This window comes from Ochotona curzoniae, unplaced genomic scaffold, assembly GCF_017591425.1.
Source record: "Ochotona curzoniae isolate NIBS_2020 unplaced genomic scaffold, NIBS_Ocur_1.0 contig_1274, whole genome shotgun sequence".
In the NCBI taxonomy this organism is placed as follows: Eukaryota; Metazoa; Chordata; class Mammalia; order Lagomorpha; family Ochotonidae; genus Ochotona; species Ochotona curzoniae.
The window spans coordinates 30,533,221-30,548,368 of record NW_024465023.1 but is presented as its reverse complement, the minus strand read 5'-3'; the positions used below and the strand labels follow the sequence as shown (position 1 = coordinate 30,548,368).

Below are 15,148 nucleotides of genomic sequence, written 5' to 3'. Positions count from 1 at the left end.
GTTGGTGTATTCGCCACAAACACTCCCCAGGAGCTACCTTATTTTACACACGTTGTCTCTTCTTTTCAAACAGAAGCTGACCCTCCTCCAAGTAGCCAGCAGACAGAAACCTCCTCTGCCTAGAGATTCATTTCTGTCTCCAGACTCATCTTTTGAATATATCCCACCTAAGGTAAAGTGTTCGGTGCCTGTGAGATGCCTTTGCATGGTCCCGGTTTCATGTGAGTGTTTGAGTCTGCAGGGTTTATTTTTAAGGAGTTGAGAGTTAAACTTCCGAAATTCTGACATCTCGATTTTCCTGGGAGTCTCAGATAAAACTGGAGTAGAATCCTAAGGTAAATAGGCATTCCTCCCGTCTCCCAGAGGACTCAGTTTGCGTCATGCAAAGACGTTACGTAACACAGCTAAGGAGGAAGTAGAGGAGGAGAAAATAATGTTCAGCTGTCCATCCAAAGATCCTTATCTCTTATACCGTGCATCCTCCCTTCCTGCGTCCGATTGATGAGCTGCCAGCTTCTAGCCCTCCGAAGACTGATGTCAAAGGCTGAGGCACAGTTCTTCTCATTGGTAAAGCCAAGAGGGGTATATCCGAGGGCGTTTAAAATCTCTGCTCTGAGAATACAGTTGGCGACAGCTACTGGGAAGATAGGAAGCCATATGTATTTTCTTAAAAATCTTATTAAATAACCATTCCAACTTGTTTTACTTAGCCAAAACCTTCTCGCATTAAAGAAAAGTTCCCAGAGGAGAGCATGGACATTGAGGATATCAAATATTCAGAGTATTCTCTGAATGATCCTGAGGACACTGATGGCGACGATGACAATGCCGATGATGAAGAATGGAAGCCAACAAAATTAACTAAAATGTCCAAGAAGAACATCCAAGGGGTAGGCACCAGCTCCACTAGGGGTCTCATGCGTAGCATTCTTTGCCAGTAAGAAAGCTGGGAACACGCTGGCCACACCCCCCACGTCTGAGTCACAGGCATCAAGTTCAATCTGCGGGAGCTGGTTGGGGCTCTGGAAAGGGCTGCCTGTGTGCGCATACTTCTCATCTGGTTTCAGCTTCTTACCAGTCTGAATAGAAAGCTGATTCCAAAGTGGTCCTCGCAGTCCTTCAGCTTTTTATAGCAATTTTTCAGACATTCTCACACATGTTAACTCTTTCCGTTATCAGCAAGAATCCAGTGAGATGTTTATTGCTTTCCAGAATGGACTTCAGGCCCACAGCAGGGAAATGACTTTGTCCAAGGTCATCTAGCCAAAGGACAGCCAGGACTTGAAAACAAATCAATGTTCTGACCCTAGCCCCAGTCTGTTCCTACCGCAGGGTGGTCATGACAGTAAATACTATATGCCAGAAACTGAGTGGCCACTTTGTCTTTCTCCTGTAATAGAATGATTTTGGTCACTCAACTAAAGGAGCAAAGGAAATTACAGAAAAAAGCTAATAATGAAAACCGAACACATAGAGTTAAGGCTAGTTAGGAACGGACTGACTTGGAGGCATGCTTTGTTTACTTGAACAATGGCAGTCCTGCATAATTCTCAAACGCTGATGTGTTATGTTGAAACATTAACCTCCCAGGTCCTATGGTTCACCACCACTACCCTAGCTGTGCCCTGCAGCCACATTCCACTTACAGGAAACACTTCACAAATTACCTTAGCCTGCCTGGCAGATGCCTGCTTGACTTGATTAGCTGACAGCACACCCCATGGGGAACTGAGCCTCCTAAAACCACACCACCAGAGCAGGCAAGTCCTAAGGTGCAGAAGGGTAGAATGGAAAGATCATTTCAGGTACAAAGCATTTTTTTTTTTCAATCTCTACAGTTCTTTTTCTCATAATGCCCATTGTCCACATGAGCTTTTTAAACCCTTTTCCAAGGCAACCTTATGGAGCTAAGACATCAGGGTCAGTCATCAGAACCCAGTCTGTTGTGCATGGTGTGTTCCGGTGGGACCATGGCCTCATCTTTAGCCTTACACAGCCTCACAACAGCTCATAATCTAATAGGAAAACAGAGCAAAGAATAGAAGCATACAATAGAACCTCAGTATATACATCTCAGGGAAATAGACTAAGGAGTTTTCAGTAGCACCTATACTGTCAAACCAGGAAGATATCATTTAGGAACATTCCAGAACAGAGGTAACTGCTGCTGCCCCATGAGATGAGAAAGGAAATACAGCCTTGAGTGTGACTAGAAAAACATTTCTGGCACAGATGAATAGCATACTGCAAACACTTGAAGACAGTAAAGGAACAGAGGGTTCGAATACTTCAAGAAAATGGGACAGAACGTGTCGGTCTCTCATTTCCTTGACAAAACCCTGCCAGGGTTGAAGTGGAGAATGCAAGCTGAATGTAGATGAAAAGGTCAGCCAAATAATTGGAGGCAGGGTTAAGAAGCACACAGAAAAACAAATGATAAAGGGCCTAAAAATCTCTAGAAAGGAGTTTCCAAATGTCAGGCACATGTGGGTGTCGATGTCCTTGAGAAAAGCGTATTTGTTATAGCACTGTTGCCCTAAGGTTAAAAGGGAAGTTTGGAAGTATAACAAATATTGCCGGAAATTATGTGTGTGTTATCAGTGATAAATCCAATTTCTAGAACAGTAAGAGATGACTCTTTTCTCGACATTTCTTCTGATTTTATAATGTGCGAGCTGAGTCTAACTGGACTTTACGGGGAGCAAGCTGGCATATAAAGTCTAGTTTTTCCCTTTTGGCAACGTCAGAGTGTGTGGGTGTTAGCACAGGTCTTTTGATCAGACTGGTCACAGGTACATTAGCTGTAGACATGAATGCTTTGCATAAAAGCCTTCTTAATTATTATTGCTTAAGTTACCGCAGCAGATTGTTCGAGTGAATAGCTCTTTGCTCAGTCATGTTTCCCGTGCTTGTTATGGAGATGCTGAAGGATAGGTCACGTGCTATAGTAGAAAAGGTAATGACCTAGAAGCCAGATAGACGTGGGTTCTGGTTTAGAGTTGGCCACTGTTTCACTGGGTGGTTTGGAGTAAGTCTCCTGGTCCTCACATAAGATCTCTCCCATCATTAATATCCTGAGTCAAAGAACCAGTTAAAATTGTACAAAATGCTTTTATGATGCATATTTATACACAGCCTTATATGCCCTCTGAAACGTAAAAGAAGGGATACATACAAAATACCATTCAAATATTGTTGCTAAAATACTGTCAGCATTTTACAAATATTCCCATTTGTCTAATTTGGTAGAAACAAACAAACAAAAAAAGAATTAGTAAAATAACTTGCCCTGGGTCATGCCATGTATTAATAGGAATAGGGTCTAGGTGTCCCAGTTCTTACCCTGTTTTCTGAGTTTTTTGTTTGTTTAGGTGTTATGGGGCAATGGATTAACTCACCTCCTGCAGTACCAATATCCCAGATGTCCTCTGGTTCAAGTCCCAGCTACTCTACTTATCCAGATCCCTGACAATGGCTTGGGAGAACAGCAGAAGGTGGCCAAAGTGCTTGGGACCCTAAGTCCACATTGGAGAGCCTGATAAAGCTTCAGGCTCCTAGTTTCACCTCACCCAGACCTGGCCATTGTGGCCATTTGGGGGAGTGAACTAGCACCTGGAAGATCTTTCTGTCTTTTTCCTCTCTCTCTGTAACTCTGCTGTTCAAATAAATAAATATTTGAAAGGTGGCAGGGGACCCAAACAATTAGGCCACTGTCTGCTACCCTTCCTAGGCACATTAGCAAAGAGCTGAATCAGAAACAACAGGTGGGACTTGAACCAACACTCCAACATGGGATGCTGGTGTCACAGGCAGCAGCTTAATGTGCTGTGTTATAGTTTTGACCAGATCTATCCTTCTGAGATACAGTGTTAACAATAAACTCAGGGGCCTGGTGCGATAGCCTAGCGGTTAAAGTCCTCACCTTGAATGCTCCAGGATCCCATATGGACACCAGTTCTAATCCCAGCAGCCTGCTTCCCATCCAGCTCCCTGCTTGTGATCTGGAAAAGCAGTCAAGGGTAGTCCAAAGCCTTGGGACCCTGCACCTACATGGGAGACCCGGACGAAGCTCCTGGCTTTGGATCAGCTCAGCTCCAGCTGTTGCAGTCGCTTGGGGAGAGAATCAACGGACAGAAGATCTTCCTGTCTGTCTCTCCTCCTTTCTGCATATCTGCCTTTCCAATAAAAATAAATAAATCTTTAAAAGGAAAAGCAAAGACACAAAGCAGTGTACTCAGGCTAGAAGAGGTGCAGGCTCCAGAGCAGAAGTTCTCAGCCTTAGCACCGCAGTGGGATCCCCAGGGGAGCTTTTAAACGCAGGAAGCCCCAGATATTCTAAATTGAATTGAATTGAGGTAATATCTGGCCCTTTTGAAAAGCTTCCCAGAGATTTCTTGCATGCTGCCAAGGTTAAGAACCAGAAGCTTAAGGGAACCCCAGAGATGCTGCAGCTGTGCTTTTCATTCTATATAAAGAATCCTTCCATTGCTTCTCAACTGTGGTGTCCGGTCACCCCAGTGAGCTGCCAACAGCTGTGGTATATTCATGCATATACCCTGTGTATTTTTTTAGGGTTTATTTATTTATTTATTGGAAAGGCAAAGAGACAGAGACATATCTGTAACTGCTAGTTCATTCCCCAGAGAGCCACAACAGCCAGGGTCAGGCCCGGCCACAGTTGGGAACTTAAAACTGCAGCCAGGTCTCCCTTGTGGGACCCAAGCACTTGGGCCATCTTCTGCTGATTTCCCAGGCACATTAGCAGGGAGCTGGATCCAAAGTGAAGCAGCCGAGAGTCCCGAATGGGATGCTGACATTGCAAGTGGCAGTTTAAATCTGTTCTGTCACAACACTGGTCCCCTTCTCTTAACATTGTGTTCTGCTTCCTGGTGCGAGAGAGAATCGATTGAAATTAACACATTCTGTGGCATTCGTGCAGCTAGTCTGCTGTGTGTATCCTGTACTGCCATTAGCCAGTGTTTATCTAGCCTCTGCTTGCTAGAAGCGTTGGAGGAGGAAGGTCACCCTCTCACAGGACAGGCCATTCTATTAGAAAGTTGTTCTTTGCTGAGCTGAAATAGACTGTCCTCTATTTCATCCCGGTTGGATTTGGCTATGAAAAATGTAATCCTTCTTTGTGACAACCTTTCCCATAACACTTTCAGGATGTGATGATCCTTTTAGATCAAAGAAATGTGAACAAGGTAAGAGCCTTTAGATAAATGTGTAAGCAGTCAGAGGACCAGACCCAGGCCACAACAATCAGTTGTCCAGTGTCTATTGAACGCTCTTCTGGAATTCTGTCTTGTGCCCCAATTTATTCAAAGCAGCAAAGATCCTTTAATTCTGGCATTTAGCATTGGCAAGGGTGACTAAGATGGACATTCCCATTACTGCAGTTGGGAATAGAGATGAATAGACCTTTCCCCGGGAAGGGAACTAGGAAAAATACAGATCAGAAGCCTTAAGAATGCTTCTGACCTTTGACCCAGTAATTGTATCCATGGGCACTTATAGTTAAGAAGTAGATATTGATATGTAAATAGGTTTATTCATTGAGCCCAGCTTCTCTGAGCACCTGTATGCCAAGCACTATTTCTAGGGGCTGAAAATATAATAAACAGGACAGTAAGACCCTTGCTGTCAAGAAATACATTCTTGTGGGAAGAGTGCACAATAGCCTGAGAAACAAAATACTGTTAGATGGTGATATGGAGGAAGAAATGAAAATACAGTGAAATCCTAGAAAATGTGTGGATGAGGAAGGAGCACCTCAGAAGAGAGACCTCTCTGAGGAAGAGGTATCTACACTGAAAACATAACAAAGCAAAGGAGAAAGTCAGAATAGGCACAGAAGGTCATTTCACAGAAGGGGAACAGCAAACACAAAGACCTTAGCACAGGAATGGGCTGTGTGTCTCGGGGAACGGCTAAAATAGCCATTGTGTCTGCAGTGTAGGAAGTGAGAGAGGATTGCATACAGTAAGGTCAGAGGGATACTCAGAGGTCAGATCATGGAGGGCCTTGTCAGCCATGGGACAATTTACATTAGATTTATACACAAGGGGAGTCACTACAATGTGTTTTTTAAAAAGTGGTGTAGCCACATGGTGAAATAATGTGTGCAATCATTAAAATCATATTTATGATTTCTACTTTTTATAAATCAACATGTTGTCATCACAGTCAGAAAAAAAAAAAAAGATGCACTTACCCACTTTCCTTAACCCTTGACCCTGTGTGCCCTAATCAGCTATGTAAAGGTTATCAAAATTTTTAAAAAGATGCTATCTTCACAAGACCAGAAAAAAAAAAAAAGTGATGATTCTTAGAAGAAGAAGAAGAGTTAAAGTGTTAAATTTGATTGTAAACTTGGTATGAATCCACAAAGAGGAAGACAACTGTGATCTTAGGATTCATAATAGATGGGGTGTTTGTCCCCATCCACTTCACAAACGGTCACACTACCCAGAGGAAGTTGTGCTCATTTCTGGCTCTCACAATTAGAGATGAACTTTAACAAACTGGTGTATCATTACAGTGATGAGGATGCTTGGAAACCATGTTATGTGGTGACTCATGGAGGAAACAAGGTATATTTAGCTTTGAGAGGATTTGGACTGGGGGGGGATCAGGAGCAAAATTACGCGTGAGAGTGAGGATGAAGTGATGCCATGTCATTCTGGATGGCAGAATCAGTTCCTGCAGTTGGAAATTCTGTAGGAACTATCATCATCTCATAATATGTAGCGCTCTGGCTAATTAGACCAGAAACATTCAAGAGGGGCTTCATACCTCAAATCATGTTTTAGATAGTTGCCAAGGACCCTCCAAACCCTTAACACTTCATCCTGTGAGCTCCACATCTTTTCCAAGCCTAACTATCCCTTCTTTTTTTTTTTTTTTTTTTTTTTTTTTTTTTTGCACCATTTCTCTTATATTAGTTTTGTTTCCTATCATTTTGGTCACTCACCCCTTTTTGTTTTTATCTTTAAATATATACACAGCAAACTCCCTGAGGTAGGTGCACAACAAAATCTCCTTCCTGATTCAAGATTTGCCTTAGCAAAAGCCCTTACGACATAGCTATCGCTATTGCAGCCTTGTTTGTAACGAGTGAAAAATGACACTATCAGGAGAACAGAGAAATCGTGGTGTGGTCCTAGAGTGCAAATGAAAAATTGTCTATGGAATTATACCATAAAATTAAGAAAGACCCAAAATGCGTGCACACACGCGCGCAAACAGAAAATGAATGGACTCAATAAACAATAAGAGACCGTTTATTATTGGTTTGAAAATATGCAAGCCAGTTCCTCTTTTTTTTTTTTTTTTTTTTTTTTGGAAGTCAGATAGACAGAGAGGAAGAGAGACAGAGAGGAAGATCTTCCATCTGATGATTCACTCCCCAAGTGAGCGCAATGGCTGATGCTATGCTTTCCCAGGCCACAAGCAGGGAGCTGGATGGAAAGCAGGGCCACCAGGATTAGAACCAGCGCCCATATGGGATCCTGGCGCGTTCAAGGCGAGGACTTTAGCCGCTAGGCCACCGTGTTGGGCCCAGTTCCTCATTTTCTTTTGAACAAAACGCATGTGATAAAAAAAAAGAAGACCTGTGAAGGAATGATAAACATCTAACTCAGGAGCCTCTCCCTGGGAGGGAAGTTGGCAAATAGGATCAGGAAGTGGGTACACGGGAGACTCCTGTCTGCCTTGGCCTTAGGAGTCCATGGGGTGGGGAGAGGGGGGAGAGTACAGCAGGTACATGAGTGGCTGCTTTTTTTTCTTTTAATTTGTCTTTCCTTTTTCATGCATGAGGGAAAAAAAAAAAACATAGTACCCTAAAATAGGATCCTGTGTCCCAAATGAGATCTGATTGGTCCAGGGTGTAGTGAAATAATTGCTCCCCAAGTTTCCCGAGCTCCATATTCTGCCTGACTACATTCTCTTCTTGACAACCATTTCTTTTGCCTCACAAAACTTGCTGACACCTCAAATCCCTAGGCCCCGTTTCCACAAACTACTGTTAAGCCGAGATCTCTCCCCATCCTCCCATATTGTATGTCTGTCTCATTTAAGGGAAAACCCAAATACCAAGCTTATATTTCTCCCTGTTCTTTTCTTTCTACCCTCAGCCCGTCAGTTCAGCCTATCGACATAGTTTTGGTTTTTGTGATTCTGTTACATGTTAATCATCCTATCCGCTTAGCGCCGTGCTTCAGACTGATAAATGTGCCCACCTTGTTGACCGGTGGTGAAATTCCAATGAGAATCATGAAAGTACTCTGGAAATTAAAGTGCTCTCAAATGTAAATGACTACATTTCATATCATCAGTGATTCATTAAAATGCTGAATGATTAAAGTGCTGAGGACAAAGCCTAGCTGACACCGGACCTACTGTAGAAATGCGAGCCAGATGAAAGGATAATGACAGAGATGACAGGCAATTATACTGGCTTTTTTTTTTTAAGTGGATTTGTCTATGTATTTATTTAAAAGATGGGGTAACAGTCAAAGAGAAAGAAATTTCCCATTCACTGGTCCACTCCCCAAACAGCTGCAACAGGCTGGAGCCAAGAAATCCATCTAGATCTCCCACATGGGTAGCAGGGATCCAAGCACTTGGACCATCCTCTGCTGCCCTGCCAGGTGTGGAAGCTGGATTGGAGGCAGAGCAGCAGGGACTAGAACCAGCGTGGTGATGTAGCTTACTTATGATGACTTCACATACGTGCCACAGTGCTGACCCCAACTCTACTGCCTTTAAATAGATCTAACTCTAGTACCATCCAGCTTGAAGTTCTTTAGTTTGGCCATAAAACTGTCCTCAGACTTGGCATTCCTGCCTTGCTTTATTGCAGTTTTTCTCTCATCTCTCCTTCAAGTATACTACTCTCCCCAAAAGCCAGTGGATTTAACTGGCATGATTTGTTCTTGGTAAACCGGTGCTGGTTCTTGATAATCATTGCTTCACCTGAAGAAAAGAGGATTAAGGAGACCAAAGCTTGGTAAAGATGATGGAATTTTCCATTTTTTTTTCCTCAAGCCTTACAAAATGAAAGGAACGTGCCTTGAGGTCGTCTTCTGATTTTTCTAATGCGCTTTTCTGCGAATATGTTTCACAGTGTTCCTGCAAGGGCTGGTGTGGAAACAGACAGTGTGGGTGCAGGAAGCAAAAGTTAGACTGTGGTGTAACCTGCAGCTGTGACCCTGCGAAGTGTCGGAACCGCCAGCAAGACAAGGTAGGATGGGTACTGTGTCTCTCTGGAAACCTGAAGTCTCCTGCATGCCCCCACCCCCACAAGTGCACATAATCCCCTTTGGACACTACCAGCCTTCCCGGAAGCTTCCGAGGTGTGCACGTCCCTGCCCCCAGCGCGGGCTGGGAGATCTCCGCAGTTTCCGTGGCAGCCACAAGACAAACGAAAGCATGCAGCTACAGGGCTGCACACTGGCGGGATCCAACAAGTCCGGGGCCTTGACTGAACTCTGGTGAGAGCCACGGGCTAAGGTGGCAGCTTCCAGGAAGAAAGTGAATCCTTCTGCTGCCTGAGGCATTATTTGTTAGACCCTCTCCACAGGAATGAGCTACTCCACAGATCCTGGCAAAGATCCACAGGAGCCAGGGCCCTCTGACAGCCACTCTTGCGGACTCAGTTACCTAGAGCTGTCTTCTTTATCTGAGGGTACTTCCAAAAGTTCAGGCAAAACAAGATGTTCTAAAAACTTTTCTTTATTGGAAAAGCAGAGTGATGTGGGGATCAGAGGTGGGATAGGAAGGAAGCCTTCCATCCAGTGGTTCACTCCCCACAAGGCCACAATAGCCAGGGCTGCTGGACCAGGTCAGAGCCAAGAGGCAGGGAACTCCATCCGAGTCTCCCACAAGGGTGGCAGGGGTCCAGGCCAAGGACTTGGGCCATCTCGTGCTTCCCCAGGTACGTTAGCAGGGAGCTGGATCAGAATTGAAACAGCCAGGCCTCAAACTGGCACCCATGTGGGATTCAGGTATTACAGATGCAACCTTTAACTGGCTGTATCACAGTGCTGCCAAAAAAAAAAAAAAAAAAACAATTTTTTTAAAATCCATGTGCATTTTTTTTTCATATCACATTTTCCAGGAACTCTTCCAAGACCCCCTTCATAATCCCCCCAGGAATAATGAACCCGGAACAGCACAATGTGCCCTGAGGAGTGCTTCACCAAACAGATCAGATTCCTGTCCGTGCCAGGCACCAAGCCTCTGCCCCCGGGGCCAAAGTTTGGCCCTGCAGCTCCTCAGATGATGACTGGTAATCCCAGTGAGCATGGTCTCCTGCATTTCCGAAACAGTTACATGTGAACAGTTTTGTCCTGTGTCTGCTATTAAAAAGACACCTAAGTTAGATGAGCACCAGCGGCCCAAAGTAGCAAGCCAGAGCTGAGGCTGAGAATCACAGAAGCAACAGGGACTCTAAGGCTGCTCTGTTCCTGGGGTTTCTTATTTGAATCCTTGAGGCCTGTTGGTGGTTCTACTCCCCTTCAGCCAAAGCAACTTGCTCTTGTTTATATATACGAGCACTTCAAAAAGCTCCTGGAAGAATGGAATTAAAAGATGTTTAAGGGACTGGCATTGTGGCATAGCAGGTAAAGCTGCAACCTGAGATGCTCGCATCCCTTTTGGGCGCTGGTTCATGTCCTGGATGCTCCATTTTGGATCCAGCTCCCTGCTGATATCCTGGTAAAGCAGTAGAGGATGGCCCAAGTCCTTGAGACCCTGCACCCACCTGGAAACTTGGAAAAATTTACTGGCTCCCAGCACTGGCCCTGTGGCCATCTGGAATGAAACCAGTGTGTTACAGATATTCATTCTCTCTCACACACACACACACACAGACACCTCTGCCTTCTTCTTCCGCTCCTTCTAGAAAAGAATGAATTCTTTTAAAAAAGTTTATTCTAGCATAAAAATCTTTGCAGTCCATGAATAGTTTGTCATAGCTTTCCGTAAACTTTTTGGACTCCCTATCTTGAGCTTGCTCTGAGGATTTCAGGTGTGCAAACCACTGAGCTAGTCCAGGGCTTCCATTTAACAGAGAAGGAAAACAAAGGCCCAGAGATAAACTTGAGTGACTGCCATTGATAGTATACACAGGACCTCACAAGCATCGCAGGCTTCCTGCCTGTCAGTCCTGCTCTCTCCATGTCAGCAGGCAAACATATTCACACGGGCTCTACTGCAGTTACCTTGTGATCTAAGCAACTTTTTGCTTTCGCTTTCTCTCCTCTCCCTGACTCAGTTTCCGTATCCGAAAAGAATAAAAGATGGGCAGAGAGCTACCAAAAAATGTGCAGTTTGTAGTGAGAGGAAGGGTAATCAATGAGACCAGCAGGGCTTGGCTCTGCTCTAAACGTTGCCTCACAGATGTGTCCTGTGCCACCATCCTACCCAGTCCTTTGCTTTTGGAGGCTGCCTCCAAGCATTGCTCCACTGGTTCAAGCACACAGCCTGGCAACCGCTGCCATCCCCAGCCCATGAGGGTCTCTTGAAAACTTGCACAGGCTGATCTTATTGATGAGATGCCTGTGTGCTTGACCCTCAGGATAGCTCAGCTGCTGTTGAGCGGACCCGGGATTCTGAAGGCTCCTGCAGACTGGAGGATCCCACAGAGGTGACACCGGGGTTGAGTTTCTTCAACCCTGTCTGTGCCACTCCTAACAGCAAGGTATGAGCCTCCTTATCTGTATTAGCTGCGACAGCTGCGGGGCAGGGTGGGGGGGAAACAGGCAGGGCGTGGAAGAGACAGATACCATCAGCTTGCTGGGAATTTGGGAATCTGGCACACAGGCTAGAGCAATCAGTGGGGACACCACAAACTGCTGAGAGAGTGCTAAGCATTCACGGTGGCGCAGCTGGCCCAAGCAGCCGCCCTAAGGATGTGTTCTTACCTGTCTGTACCCTCTGTAGATCATGAAGGAGATGTGTGAGGAGGAGCAGGTCTTGGCAAAGACAGCTGCTCCAGTTTTCTCCTTCGACCTCCCAGAGGAGAAATCCATAGCAAGAGAACCCCAAGAAAATAAGGCTCCGGGCAAGAAAAAGAAGCGCACTCTGGCCAGCAACACCAGCTTCTTTGCTGGCTACTCCCCCATCGAAGAAGAGGCCCACTGAAGTCCAAGGCCACCACTGGGGCCCGCAACATGCTTCCACAAGGCAGCCGGAAGTGTGCGTGTGTGCGCGGTGGTGGAGGTGGTGGTGCTGTCGTTGCCACTTAATGATTTCCCTGGGTTTCAGGCTTCTCTCTGGCAAAGGGCCGGAGTGGTGCTGAAAGGAAGGGAACTTGTGTTGGCTCCGACCTCCATCTCCAGCCCCAAAGAACTCATCAGCCTGCTCCGGAAGGTGCCACGCCACCTGCCGAAGAGAGACCAGCCCGCCTGACACAAGGCATCTTGGGAGCCAGCGCCCAGCACGGTGCAGCGCTGTCTATGAGCGCAGAAGGAAGCCCTGTGCCAGGCAGCAGCCTGGGGCTCTGCTCTCTACGATGCCCCAGGTCACTGGAGAAACCTGCCTCAGGCTTTTATCCCACTGCAGGAATGGACCTGGGATCTTTCCTGCCCTACCCTACCCTATATTTGAAATGTTTACTAGTTCCCTCAATTGTCTGCTGTGTTAACTGAAGTCAATGAAATATTTTTAAACGTTAAGTAAAGAAATAAACATTCGTGCGCCTACTGTATGGGAAGAGCCTTCATTCTGTGCTATCCGGAGAGACGGCCAATGCCAACCTCTGCTCCTCGGCCCTGGGTCAGCTGTCAGTTCACTGCAAGCACCTGTTCCCCCCTTCCCTGCCTTTTAAAAAGATGTATTTGTTTATTTGAAAGAGGTACAAAGAGAGGGACAGACACTTCCACCTGTGGGCACTCCACAAGTGGCTACAATAGCCTGGGCTGAGTCAGGCCAAAGCCAAGAGCCAGGAGATTCATCCAGGTCTCCCACGTGGAAAGCAGGGACCCAGACCCTTGGGCCATCTTCAGTGTTTCCCCCAGGTATATTATCGGGAGCCTGGTTGTAAGTGGAATAGCCCAAGAGTTGAACCAGAGTCCATATGTTAAGCAGGCATCACAGGTAGCAGCTTAACCCTCTACACCAACCCCTTCCTGCCTTTTTTATTGAAACTGCCCAGTTTCCCGACGCTAGTGTGGAGCATGGTGTTAATCTTTCTGTTGCTTTGCTGCCTTAACAAACAAATAATGTTCACAAGACCAGAGAGAGGTCTGACCTCCGCTGTGGAATCCTTGTGGCCTCCAGATGTGGAGGGGAGAAACCACGTTTCCCAAGCATCCCCAGGTTCCTGCCACGATTTCCCTCACTCCCTGCAAATGAAAGTCAACTACACACATCCCCGTTGTGCACGTGAGATCAGGGTATGGAGTTAAATTTCCATAGCCTCTCAAAGAGACCTAGAACTTGTGTGTGATGGGAGTGACAGCACTACCCCCTTCCTGAGGTCCGGCAGCCTGACTTCTCAGCCTGCTTGGGCTTGGGACCACACTGCTGTTCAGTCCCAGGACAGAACAGCACTGCTTCCTTGCTTTCTCTGAAAGCAAACAGGAGCCATGAGGCTTACTCCTTACTATGCACCAGGGCTCTCCATTCCTACTTAAAGCTGACAGGAGGCTGCAATGCCTGCAATGCCACACAGGCTGCTCACTGACTGGGGAGCTTTCTGAAGAGCCCTGAAGCCCTGGGTCTCAGCACATGTGCCTTCTGAGTCCCAGCATCCTCTGCAGAAGAGTTCCCAACCCAGGCCCCCTCCCCTCCCCGCCCCCAAGAACTGCTATAGACCCCCCGCAGAGCCCAAGCAGAGGGAAAGAAAGCTGAAGCTTGCAGAGGATGAGGTGACCTGCTGGCCCTCCCTGGCCCCCTGCCAGCAGCAACCCTGCTTCTCCGTGCTTTTTCATTCCAAGGGAGCAAGGGTGCCTCTGCTGTTGCCAACTAGAGCCCCTGTATACAATGGGAAGGCGGAGGGGCGGGGGGACTGGCTCTTGGCATAAGAGAGCCAGTCTTCCTTCTCACTGTTAGAAATCTGGCGTGCCTGGGGGGAGGGGCAGCCAGGCTTCTCCCCAGAGAAGACCCTTTCCCATTAGTCCCCTGCAGCAGAAAAGATACAGCAGCACAGTCACACCAGCCCCAGACCCCAGCCCACACAGACCCACGCCCGTGCCAGAAGGCTAAGCTGACTCTCACGCAGCTCACCCTCCAGCCCTCTCCTTACTGAGGCTACAGTAACAGGCAACTTAGTGTGGGTGCACTTTCCAAAAGCCTGTCACCCGAACGCACTGTACACTCACCCCAGGACTGTTAGACCTCACACCCCTCGTGGACAAGGCAGCGGGGAGGACGCAGACCTCGGCAGGGGCTGAGGAAGCAGGTGGGGCAGGGGCTACTAGTGTCACCAAGAGCCACAAGACTCAGCTTGTCATCTGTGTACCTCTTAGAGGTGCTAGAGGGAGCCCAATGGGTTAGGGAGGCTACCGAATCAAAGCTGACGGGAAACTGCTCTGACACTCTCTCTCACACACACACACCCCTTTCCAGGGGGCTGGCAGGGCCCCTTCTCCTCCCTGCCAAGTTGCAAAGTTGTGTGGTCACCTCCCCCCAGTTTCCCCGCCCGCCTGTGCCCTCAGCCCTCGCCTCCCTGAGCCAGGACAAAGCCCCAGCAGTGACTGGGAGGGAAGCAGGAGGGGGGACCGAGGGGATGGGGAAGGCTGCACAAAGGAATTCTTCACCCTGAGCCCCCTGACCGCCAGCAAGTAAAGAAGTAGATCTGCTCTCCTTCCTCTTCCCTCCCCGTAACACACCTCCCAGCTTCCCAGCCGGGGCTGGGCCCAGGCTACGGAGCAGGGGCTGGCTTGCACACAGGACCTGCACATCCTCCTGTAGGTGGCAACAGTGTCACCTGTTTGACCGGTGTGACTGAGTCAAGAACTGGAAGAGGGAGGAGGCAGACAACTCGCAGAGGATCCTGCAAGGAGTGCAGAGCCGAGAGCAGAGCTGAGCTGCTGCGCCTGAGAAAAGGTGTGAGGGCCGGGGAAGGCTGGGGTCTGCAGGCGGGAGCTGTGGGCCAGAGGCCAGCTCCACCCCGTGGGGATTGGGCTCAGGGAGTGAACGG

General features: G+C 47.3%; 1 protein-coding gene across 1 annotated transcript in view; it reads left to right on the top strand.

The window, feature by feature from the left end:
• KIF4A (kinesin family member 4A) overlaps positions 1-12,371 on the top strand; it is a 120,047-nt gene extending 107,676 nt beyond the window's left edge. The window contains exons 27-31 of the mRNA XM_041000782.1: positions 74-172; positions 711-890; positions 9,128-9,244; positions 11,582-11,704; positions 11,947-12,371. Coding sequence (XP_040856716.1) covers positions 74-172; positions 711-890; positions 9,128-9,244; positions 11,582-11,704; positions 11,947-12,147 — 720 coding nt within the window. The 3' untranslated portion in view covers positions 12,148-12,371. The remainder of the gene's footprint in view (positions 1-73; positions 173-710; positions 891-9,127; positions 9,245-11,581; positions 11,705-11,946) is intronic.
• The last annotated feature ends 2,777 nt before the right edge of the window (positions 12,372-15,148 follow it).